This window comes from Bombus terrestris, chromosome 14, assembly GCF_910591885.1.
Source record: "Bombus terrestris chromosome 14, iyBomTerr1.2, whole genome shotgun sequence".
In the NCBI taxonomy this organism is placed as follows: Eukaryota; Metazoa; Arthropoda; class Insecta; order Hymenoptera; family Apidae; genus Bombus; species Bombus terrestris.
In genome coordinates this window covers 2544422-2557684 of record NC_063282.1, presented here as the reverse complement: position 1 = coordinate 2557684, position 13263 = coordinate 2544422, and the positions used below count along the sequence as shown (strand labels likewise).

At 28.2% G+C, this 13263-nt stretch overlaps 1 protein-coding gene across 3 annotated transcripts in view; it reads right to left on the bottom strand.

The window, feature by feature from the left end:
- The window catches only part of LOC100643781 (zinc finger protein 628), a 76272-nt gene that overhangs the window by 30266 nt on the left and 32743 nt on the right, over positions 1–13263 (bottom strand). The window contains exon 1 of one of the 3 annotated variants that reach the window (XM_048412217.1): positions 4264–4943. The exons of 1 other annotated variant lie outside the window; for it this stretch is intronic. In XM_048412217.1, coding sequence (XP_048268174.1) covers positions 4264–4270 — 7 coding nt within the window. In that variant the 5' untranslated portion in view covers positions 4271–4943. Of the gene's footprint in view, positions 1–4263; positions 4944–13263 lie in introns of those variants that run through there. One more of the 3 variants, XM_003400463.4, reaches the window with a different exon arrangement.

Here is a 13263-nt window from a genome sequence, read left to right as displayed (position 1 = left end):
TCTTTTACACGCTCCTGCTGTCGCTAGACTGAGGACTTTTATGCGATCGTGGAAAATTTGAAGGCGCACGAATGGACAGAATGTACGTAACACGGAAAAATGTATAAAATGTTCAAAATATGATATTCCTTGTTATACGTAGTAGATAAGACAATTGCCCACCTGGCTTCCAACTTCTAAATTCTAAGTATCGTAAAAATTTGAATAAACATTCACCACTTACTTATCGTTTAACGTTATCGTGACATTACAAAAATTGTTTAATGCAGATGGAGTATCGCACCCTACAGGCGATAAATACGTTTTTCATAGAAACGGTCGAGTAATAAATATTTTCTGTAGAGTAAATGTTTGAATAATCTTCAAAAGTAATTAATCGGTAGTTTGTTTTAAATATTTTAACGAAGACGAGAAGAACGTTTGATTATTTCGAACGAAAGTGTCTAAAATCGCGCAATTAACGCATAGTATCTACGAAATCGTACACTCGATCGGAAATGGTGTGCAATTGTTAGAAGGATTCCGTTTTTATTGAATTCAGACGGCAGGACATAAAGAAAATTGCGCGTGTCCTGTTTTAAAATGGATTTCTATTACATTTAGATGGGAGCCGAGTTAATGCGTTATTCTCGCGAGTCGTAGGTAGCCACGGCTATCAGATTTATAGGGAAAATCACAAACATGCTCCTCCCCCGAACGAGAACTATGAATTATACATCGTAGAACATGCGTGCGCGTGTCCATCCAAGAGACAGTGCTCCTAATCTGATCGTACGCTGAAACGGACGTGATTGTCCGACGAACTTTATTCGCGGCCAACTCTGATAAGCTAGCAATCAATAAGATCTCATCTATCCATCATCTATCCTTTTAAAAGCTTAAAAATCGAAAACAAAGTAAAAACAAATTGCACTACGGTTAGATATCTTATAAATAGATTTTACCAATATACACAGGCTGTACGTTTTTATCGGCAATGACGATTTTTTAACTAACGCTGTTTAATCGTCTCTGTTAACCCTGTAATTTTTCCCTATCCTTGGCAATATTAATTTTTTTATTGTAATATATCTATCCTTAGATATTCGTAATACCGCGAAAGGAAATTATATAGCCTCGTAAAATATTTCATGTCTTTTAAAACAATTGCCTTTCTATTTATTACCGTTGTTATTATTATCAGCGTTGTATTAATATTACGTCTACCGGATATTTCTAACATTCGGCTAAATTCTCCTTCGTTCGACTCAAAGAATTCTCCATTATCACGTACTACTTAGACAAATTTCTCGCGCAATTTAATTACGCGATTACAATAAGCCCTTTTATGGCAAATCAATTTCGATTACTTTCAACGCTCAAGTCGTGATCCAAGGAGAACGCAATAAGAGAATGAGTCAAACAACAGATAACAGAGTTAATTCCATAAACGAATGTATCGGTCAGAAAAATAACGAAGTTGCATTAATATTAATAATAAGATTAACATTCAAAACGAAACTCAATAACTTTCTTGCACGGTAAGCTTCTCCGAAAGGCATAAGGAGACACGAGCACACAATAATGGAAGAAAACATGAATCGTTAAAGTCGAAGGTTTTCAGGTAATAGATAATGTTCGTACATATACACAGACATAGTTAATAATCGCGCCTCGTTGTTTGAATAAATCTGTAATGCGATTTGCAAACACGACTGTATGAGTGGTTCCTGTTTTGCATAGATAACGAACGATAATGTCCGAGTTCGATGTCAATCACCGACCATTACCTACTTACAAGTCAGCTTTAAAATTGCTTGCATATTGTTATACGAAAAAAAAAAATAAAAATAAGAAATAAAAATTATAGTTTTGACTTTTGGCTAAATACGACTGAATAGGTTGCTCGAGGCTGGAATTCTCAACGAAACAAAAGGATGTATCCTCAGCGTTCTGGTGGTCAGCAAAAGAGAAAGAACGCGTTGATAACGAGATTCGATTTTACAATTTTCTCGAATTTGATTTATTCTATACGATTTATCGATATGATTTGCTCAATACGCATTGTGACTTACGTTCCAGCTTTTTCACATTTCGAAATCAACGTTCACGAATGACCGATGTTTCGATCGATTCATCGTCTGCCACCTAATTACGAAAAAGGTAGCCGAAAAGACGTTTCACTGGAAATCTTGAACGTGATCGTAGGTGAGAATCGATCCATCTGGTCACCGATTCTTCGCTTCGTTAAAATATGTATAAACAAGTGTACGCATCAACGAACGTCAACGTTTCCGTCTCTTTCTTTTAACGAACGCTTCTGGGACCACGAAACTAAGAGAATCTTAATCATTGATAGAAACAGTTGTCCGGTAAAAATCTGGCACATACCTACTCTGTTACTAAAGAGATTATGCAAACACTTGGTCTTTTTCTTTCAACGAAATGAAACCGAATTTATTCGAACGAAAAGTAAACGTAGGACGAAATCTATTTTTCTAACGAGTCATCGTATTATTCTTTCGTGACATTTTCGATCGAACACTTATAATTTCTAAATACTACAATTTCTTTCTTATGACGGAAGTTTGTTTTTAAAATAGACCGTGATATTATTTGTCGCAAGATTTTCCATCGAAATTCCACGACTTCTATATATAAGGTCGTCCGAAAAGTCTCTTTCGTTTTATAAGGAAATAATAGACGCACAATATTTTTCGTTTTATATTATTTTACCGAACCACGTATGATCCATTTTGTTCTATCAAGATAAAGATCACAGCGTTTGATAGATTAGGTTTCATGTTTGTGTAAAGATGCATCGTTGTAAAAGACGGGTCTGTAAAGGAAAGACACTTTTCGGACAAGCTAATATTACAAATTTTACAACGACGTTAATTTTCTTTTAGAATTTTACACTTTTTTCCATCAAATTATAACGCTATTTCTCGCAAAACTTTCCATCAAAATAATCTTATGGTTCCTAAATGCTATAAATACTTTTCGTAACGATATTATACCAAATTTTCATATTTGTCATACTAAATACGAAAGACCCTGAAATTTGTGGAAAACAAATGTATCGAAGAGATAAGGAGTGAATGTGAATTTGAATTATGACATTCTAAAACAGGATTTGCGATTACTTTGATCTGTTTTAACGTCATTAGCAATACGTACAAATATTTGCTGCTGCCATTGATGTGCGCCAATAACATTCTGGTTCCTGTCCTGTGTATGCAAACTTTTAATATATCGTTCAATGCGGCAGATATACAAAGTCGCGATAACCTTGAAAATTTGGGTATCTCCTACAAGTTTCGCGATAAGGAACATTTTTCATTTTAAAATTGATATCTCGCTATAATTAGTTTTTCTTTCATTTATTCTATTAAAAATTTACATAATCTTCACGCGATACAACAGCGGTATAATTAAAAGTAGCGAATAGTTTGCGATTGTGTGGGTTTTAAGTTAAGATCCCTTTAGAATCTCTATCAAATAAGAGAATAGTTTCGAAATTTCGAAATAGCTATTCATAAATTTCAATTTGCAAGAAGCGATAATTGTAAACTTTTCTAGATTACAAAAACAGTTAAAAACCAAAGCTGACAAACTAAATACGAAAGGTATTTTTTCATCGCCAAAAACTAATAACCTGAGAATCCGTATACTTTCTGCGTGATTAACAAAACTACAAAAAGTACAACAAGAAGAACCAATCTGATTAAACCGATACCGTCATCCGCTCTCGGCTTAACGAAATACGTAATCCTCTTTGGCAAATCGACATCATCGAAAAACCGATATCTTCTCTTTAGACCGGATAAAATGCAAAAAAGAAACAGCTTGCATATGCACTTACATCGAGAAAAATCAGGGTAATTTTATCGACATTTTATCGCTACAATATTTCCACGGGGAAATTTCCCAGCAGAATTACGAAAATAAACTTAATATCACGAAAACAACTTCCATATCTCCAAGTGTCATATATCAAATCAGCCAACGTCATCGAGATAATCGCCGAATCATATTTAATATCATAATATTGCCATAAATTTCCATTGGAATACGTCAAAAATAACACAAGGTCGATAGTATATTCATGGTAAATTCGACCAGAGGCGAGATTCATTTTCTCAAGCACCGTATCATCTCCTCGTGAAGCTTGTCTCTCTGCTACCAAGACGCTTCGCGCCAATCGATCTATTCCATTCGCCGGAATCACAGCGAAAGAAAAGAACAACGAGAGGAAAGCGAAGAGATGCGGAAGAAACTCACCGCACATTGCGTCCAATTGGTCGATCGATTAGTCCCCTAAGTCTTGCGACTGTTCATGGAGGCGAGCAGCGAATCGTAGTCTCTTTTTATTGGCACTAGATCCAGGAACGCACAAACGACGTACACAATCGGTATCAACCCCACAGACAGTCCCGACGCACGTACAGTTTTTCCATTCACTGGGCTACTCTCTGGCGATCCTCCACGTGGTTCGTCAAGGTCGCGGTCTGGTACCCGGTTCGCGCGTCCAAGGCGGTTCAGTTCGATGCTTGGAATCGATTATTACAGACGCAGGACGAGTAACACTTCTCTAAGAAACGTATTTTCAACACTCTTTCCAGCCAGATGATTTTTCTATCACAGCGAAGTAACGTTGTATGCGGTTGTACGCAGTTGGTAACAGAATAATTTTCTTCCGATCGTCAGAGACGGTCGATGAAACGAGCAAGTAGACGGAATCGGATGATCCGTAGAGCAAAGAAGAGTTGCACAGGTAGCCCGACAGCTGTCCGTTGGTTGGTCTTCCGGAAGATGCTCTCGGAGCGTCCTGGCTAACAGCAGGACCCTGACTGACCCCGGTCTGACCGACGAGGGTACACGCACGGTCTCGCGTGGAGCGCGCGTCGCAGTCTGCCCGTGGCTCGGCTGCTTACCTGCTCGGCTTTTCTCTCTTCTCACCTGCGCTTCTCCGCTACCTGGAGGCCACGCCTACCGAGCTCGCATGCGGCTAACTTTAACCCACGGGAAGTAGCGCGCTGGTGGGGTGCGCGTTGCTTCATCCCCTCTTTTGCAAGGATAGTCGGACAGCAGAGAATCTTCCTTCCTCTTTCCGGCGAACGGATGCACGCGAGCGCGTTTCGGAAGCCGCTGCCACAGACGTTAACCGTTGCATCGAATTCTCCAATCTCGGGACGTTGGCCGTGTCGTATTGATTTCTCGCGTTAAAAATGAGTATATTTGAAATCGGAAATCGTTTTGGGCGAGTTGCTTGGTCGTTGAAATACATCTGCGTTGTTTCTATTGCATTTTTTTTCACATCTCAATATGAATACATATGCATATGTGTTCGTAAAAATGATGAATATCTTGCTAATTCCGAACGAGAGCGTTAAAAGGTTAAATAGTGATCGCATCGTATCGTATACCTCACCTTGGGTGAAATTGCTTGAAAATGAGCACTGGAAGTTGAAAGAACTTTTTTCCATCGATTTTAGATAGAAACACTCAGATATGGACTAAAAATATTCATGGACTATTTATTATAATTTTAACCATTAAATTAGTGCGTATCTATTTAAATATCAAACACATTCGCCAGGTACTTATATAACCTACACACTGAAACGTAACATTGAAACTCATTGATTTTCTATCTTACTTTTGCTAAAGAATTATCATACGCAGACTACAATTTTTTCTCGTTGATTGTCATCTCGTTGAAAATCAGTTGATTTCAACGTTTCTTAGCAACCACGATGGCTAAATTTAATTTATCTAAAATCTCTATCCACATACATCTAACCCTATCTTTTCTAATATAAATCGCGATAACCTAACCGAAAAACGTAATATCCTTCGCAGTTTACAAAAACAAAACCGATTCTAACCTCTGCCCAAGTATTCAAATTATATCATAATTACAATTCAAGTTATAATTCAAATATTCAAATTATATCATAATTGTAATTCAAATTCTAATTCAAATATTCAAATTATATCATAATTGTAATTCAAATTCTAATTCAAATATTCAAATTCTAATGCAAATATTCAAATTCTAATTCAAATATTCAAATTCTAATTCAAATATTCAAATTATAATTCAAATATTCAAATTATAATTCAAATATTCAAATTCTAATTCAAATATTCAAATTCTAATTCAAGTATTCAAATTCTAATTCAAGTATTCAAATTCTAATTCAAATATACAAATTCTAATACAAATATTTAAATTCTAATTCAAATATTCAAATTCTAATTCAAATATTCAAATTCTAATACAAATATTTAAATTCTAATTCAAATATTCAAATCATAATTCAAATATTCAAATTATAATTCAAATATTCAAATTATAATTCATATATAATAATTGTAATTCAAATTATAATTCAAATATTCATATTCTATTTCAACTATTCAAATTATATAATAATTGTAATTCAAATTATAATTCAAATATTCAAATTCTAATTCAAATATTCAAATTCTAATTCAAGTATTCAAATTCTAATTCAAGTATTCAAATTCTAATTCAAATATTCAAATTCTAATTCAAATATTCAAATTCTAATTCAAATATTCAAATTATAATTCAAATATTCAAATTCCAATTCAAATATTCAAATTCTAATTCAAATATTCAAATTCTAATTCAAATATTCAAATTCTAATTCAAGTATTCAAATTCTAATTCAAGTATTCAAATTCTAATTCAAATATTCAAATTCTAATACAAATATTTAAATTCTAATTCAAATATTCAAATCATAATTCAAATATTCAAATTATAATACAAATATTCAAATTATAATTCATATATAATAATTGTAATTCAAATTATAATTCAAATATTCATATTCTATTTCAAATATTCAAATTATATAATAATTGTAATTCAAATTATAATTCAAATATTCAAATTATATCATAATTGTAATTCAAATTCTAATTCAAATATTCAAATTCTAATGCAAATATTCAAATTCTAATTCAAATATTCAAATTCTAATTCAAATATTCAAATTATAATTCAAATATTCAAATTATAATTCAAATATTCAAATTCTAATTCAAATATTCAAATTCTAATTCAAGTATTCAAATTCTAATTCAAGTATTCAAATTCTAATTCAAATATACAAATTCTAATACAAATATTTAAATTCTAATTCAAATATTCAAATTCTAATTCAAATATTCAAATTCTAATACAAATATTTAAATTCTAATTCAAATATTCAAATCATAATTCAAATATTCAAATTATAATTCAAATATTCAAATTATAATTCATATATAATAATTGTAATTCAAATTATAATTCAAATATTCATATTCTATTTCAACTATTCAAATTATATAATAATTGTAATTCAAATTATAATTCAAATATTCAAATTCTAATTCAAATATTCAAATTCTAATTCAAGTATTCAAATTCTAATTCAAGTATTCAAATTCTAATTCAAATATTCAAATTCTAATTCAAATATTCAAATTCTAATTCAAATATTCAAATTATAATTCAAATATTCAAATTCCAATTCAAATATTCAAATTCTAATTCAAATATTCAAATTCTAATTCAAATATTCAAATTCTAATTCAAGTATTCAAATTCTAATTCAAGTATTCAAATTCTAATTCAAATATTCAAATTCTAATACAAATATTTAAATTCTAATTCAAATATTCAAATCATAATTCAAATATTCAAATTATAATACAAATATTCAAATTATAATTCATATATAATAATTGTAATTCAAATTATAATTCAAATATTCATATTCTATTTCAAATATTCAAATTATATAATAATTGTAATTCAAATTATAATTCAAATATTGAAATTATATAATAATTGTAATTCAAATTATAATTCAAATATTCAAATTCTAATTCAAATATTCAAATTCTAATTCAAATATTCAAATTCTAATTCAAGTATTCAAATTCTAATTCAAATATTCAAATTATAATTCAAATATTCAAATTATAATTCAAATATTCAAATTCTAATTCAAATATTCAAATTCTAATTCAAGTATTCAAATTCTAATTCAAATATTCAAATTATAATTCAAATATTCAAATTCTAATTCAAATATTCAAATTATAATTCAAATATTCAAATTCTAATTCAAATATTCAAATTCTAATTCAAGTATTCAAATTCTAATTCAAGTATTCAAATTCTAATTCAAATATTCAAATTCTAATACAAATATTTAAATTCTAATTCAAATATTCAAATTCTAATTCAAATATTCAAATTCTAATACAAATATTTAAATTCTAATTCAAATATTCAAATTCTAATTCAAATATTCAAATTCTAATTCAAATATTCAAATTCTAATTCAAATATTCAAATTCTAATTCAAATATTCAAATTATAATTCAAATATTCAAATTCTAATTCAAATATTCAAATTTTAATTCAAATATTCAAATTACGTAATAATTACAATTCAAATTATAAATCAAATATTCAAATTATATCATAATTACTATTCAAATTATAATTCAAATATTCAAATTCTAATTCAAATATTCAAATTCTAATTCAAATATTTAAATTCTAATTCAAATATTCAAATTACAATTCAAACATTCAAATTACGTAATAATTACAATTCAAATTATAAATCAAATATTCAAATTATATCATAATTACTATTCAAATTATAATTCAAATATTCAAATTATATAATAATTGCAATTCAAATTATAATTCAAATATTCGAATTATATAATAATTGTAATTCAAATTCTAATTCAAATATTGAAATTCTAATTCAAATATTCAAATTCTAATTCATATATTCAAATTATATAATAATTGTAATTCAAATTCTAATCCAAATATTCAAATTATATAATAATTGTAATTCAAATTATAATTCAAATATTTAAATTCTAATTCAAATATTCAAATTCTAATTCAAATATTCAAATTCTAATTCAAATATTCAAATTTTAATTCAAATATTCAAATTCTAATTCAAATATTTAAATTCTAATTCAAATATTCAAATTCTAATTCAAATATTTAAATTCTAATTCAAATATTTAAATTATAATTCAAATATTCAAATTCTAATTCAAATATTCAAATTCTAATTCAAATATTCAAATTCTAATTCAAATATTCAAATTATAATTCAAATATTCAAATTCTAATTCAAATATTCAAATTCTAATTCAAATATTCAAATTCTAATTCAAATATTCAAATTCTAATTCAAATATTTAAATTCTAATTCAAATATTCAAATTATATAATAATTGCAATTCAAATTATAATTCAAATTATAATTCAAATATTCATATTCTAATTCAAATATTCAAATTATATAATAATTGTAATTCAAATTATAATTCAAATATTGAAATTCTAATTCAAATATTCAAATTCTAATTCAAATATTCAAATTACAATTCAAATATTCAAATTACAATTCAAATATTCAAATTACAATTCAAATATTCAAATTATAATTCAAATATTCAAATTTTAATTCAAATATTCAAATTCTAATTCAAATATTTAAATTCTAATTCAAATATTCAAATTCTAATTCAAATATTCAAATTCTAATTCAAATATTCAAATTATAATTCAAATATTCAAATTCTAATTCAAATATTCAAATTCTAATTCAAATATTCAAATTCTAATTCAAGTATTCAAATTCTAATTCAAGTATTCAAATTCTAATTCAAATATACAAATTCTAATTCAAATATTCAAATTCTAATTCAAATATTTAAATTCTAATTCAAATATTCAAATAATAATTCATATATAATAATTGTAATTCAAATTCTAATTCAAATATTCAAATTACAATTCAAATATTCAAATTACAATTCAAATATTCAAATTATAATTCAAATATTCAAATTTTAATTCAAATATTCAAATTCTAATTCAAATATTCAAATTCTAATTCAAATATTCAAATTCTAATTCAAATATTCAAATTCTAATTCAAATATTCAAATTATAATTCAAATATTCAAATTATAATTCAAATATTCAAATTCTAATTCAAATATTCAAATTCTAATTCAAGTATTCAAATTCTAATTCAAGTATTCAAATTCTAATTCAAATATACAAATTCTAATTCAAATATTCAAATTCTAATTCAAATATTCAAATTCTAATTCAAATATTTAAATTCTAATTCAAATATTCAAATAATAATTCATATATAATAATTGTAATTCAAATTCGAATTCAAATATTCAAATTATATAATAATTGTAATTCAAATTCTAATGCAAATATTCAAATTATATAATAATTGTAATTCAAATTCTAATTCAAATATTCAAATTATAATTCTAATATTTAAATTCTAATTCAAATATTCAAATTATAATTCAAATATTCAAATTCTAATTCAAATAATAAAATTCTAATTCAAATATTCAAATTACAATTCAAATATTCAAATTACAATTCAAATATTCAAATTATAATTCAAATATTCAAATTTTAATTCAAATATTCAAATTCTAATTCAAATATTTAAATTCTAATTCAAATATTTAAATTCTAATTCAAATATTCAAATTCTAATTCAAATATTTAAATTCTAATTCAAATATTCAAATTATAATTCAAATATTTAAATTCTAATTCAAATATTCAAATTATAATAAAAATATTTAAATTCTAATTCAAATATTCAAATTACAATTCAAACATTCAAATTACATAATAATTACAATTCAAATTATAATTCAAATATTCAAATTATATCATAATTACAATTCAAATTATAATTCAAATATTCAAATTATATAATAATTGTAATTCAAATTATAATTCAAATATTCAAATACTAATTCAAATATTCGAATTATATAATAATTGTAATTCAAATTATAACTCAAATATTCATATTCTAATTCAAATATTCAAATTATATAATAATTGTAATTCAAATTATAATTCAAATATTGAAATTATATAATAATTGTAATTCAAATTATAATTCAAATATTCAAATTGTATCATAATTGTAATTCAAATTGTAATTCACATATTCAAATTATATCGTAATTATAAAAATTATGAATATTTTTAAATATAATTATATAATCATACGTAGATACCAAATGGATACTAAACAGCTGTTAAACGTAGAAGCGATAGACCGATGAATCAGAACACGTGGAACGGAACCTGGGAATTACGCGCGAAATTTCAAATCTCGATTAACCGTAAATAATTGCAAATAGAAGAACATGAACGTACGAATATATAGAAAATGGCGTATCGTAAGAGCGGGATAGGAGAGGAAATTGTGTGTGTACGGATTAGTTGATCTTACGCATCTGTGAGAGAGCAGCGAGACCGGGACGATTCTGTGAGACCAATAGGCAGCCGAGACGGCGGAGCGAGAGCGATGCGCGCGCATACTAGCGCCGCGGCGTAGATTTGATTCGGCGCGGGTCGCGCGAAGAAGGAGAGCCACCAGTGCGTCTGCGCCGACCGAACACGTTCTATTGGACCGCCTTCCTAGAACCGGGTCCACCTTCGATAATCGCGCGCGACGTTCTAGTCGAATTTGGATTAGGCAGCCGCCAATCCGTGACCTTGACGTCTTCCATCGACACCGCAACGGTAAATGTTATCGAGAGAACGTATCCGAAAGTTAAATCGAACGCCTCGTTGTTGTCGTCGTCGTGGCACTACAATCGACTTCCAGTCGATGTAGGTCAGGACCACGCTATTGCTGCGATCTCCCGCGTTCTCAGAAACGAAAATTATTCACTTCCGGAAGTCGGGCCTTTATTATTATTTTTTTTTTTTTTTTTTTAAATTAGGGGTTTCCAAGGAGCGGCGGTACATGTGACAAACTCTTTGATTCGAGAACGTAATGGTAAAGATAATTTTTGATAGAAATATTCGATGCTTTTAAATATTACCAGATTATATGTAATGTTAGGTATTATATGTAAAGTATTCTTATAGGTATCGTGTCCAAGAATATCGAGACGTAACGACGGTGCGGTAAAATATTGTATACTATTACTATTACTATATGAAAGTATTCACAAGTTCACCAACTTTTTAATGCATTTAAATCGTTTTTGAAATTGAATCGATAAAAATTAATTAATCGCAAGATTGAAATGAAATTATTAAATAACTTTCTAGGTAAAAATACTCCGCTTTAAAAATACGTCAGTGGAAGAACGGATTAAAAACTGAAATCCTGTATATCGACTATTTTATATTTAAATTACCTTCGACCGGTAATAAATAATTCGACGTAAGCAATAAATTGCCCACCAGACTAACGTAATTAATGTTATTAGTACTAAGTATATATTTCACGTGTAAGTATCTTTGATATGGATACTCGATGATATTGAAACGAAAGTATGGAACTGGTGGGAAAATGATGCGAAAGATAAAGATGGAAGAATGGAATTTTCTATAAATCGGAATATTTTACCTGGCGTTAATACTTTTATTAATTTTTTAAATAATAGCACGTTACAAACTGTCATTTCGCGAATATACCAAAATACTCGTTTGCCGCAGGTAACTCTTTCTCCAAAAATGGCGAAGAATTGAAAAACTCACGCGGTCAGTTTAATTTCGTGTGAATTACACTTGACCACCAGTTCTGAATCATTAATTCCTACCTTGTCAGTCACGACGAATACTCGCTTCCAGGCAATTAAACTACTTTCTCGCTTGTCACAAAATATCGATCGCAATCTTCGCAAACGTATAATGTACATCTACTATTACATATGTAAACTGTTTTTGCCCGTATAATAAATATCTTATTTCGAGCAGAAAATCAAGAAGCAAAGGTGATTAAAATTACTCTTCTATCCAAATTCTGCAAATTACAAACAGTTTTTACAAATTATGGAACTCCACTTACCGCTACGTTTTTATTGAAATGCAAAATTGTATTGCAATAGATCGTAGATAATCGATCGATTGAATTCCTTTGTCCGAGCTTGAACTCTAACTGTAAGCCATATGAACGAAAGATCATAAATAACGAAGAGAATTAGCGAGCCGAATAAACTTTTATCGCGTCGTGAACCACTATCTTGAAATACGAAAAGACGTTAAACAGGACGTTTCAACCTATCAACCAGGTCATCTCGAAAGCCTCGATAATCAGGTAGTCAAGCTAAATCAATTGATTTCCAATTTACTCCACGTGAATTGTATCTCTTGCACGTGCATATATCCTAAGGAAAAACAGTTATTATAGCAATTTCATG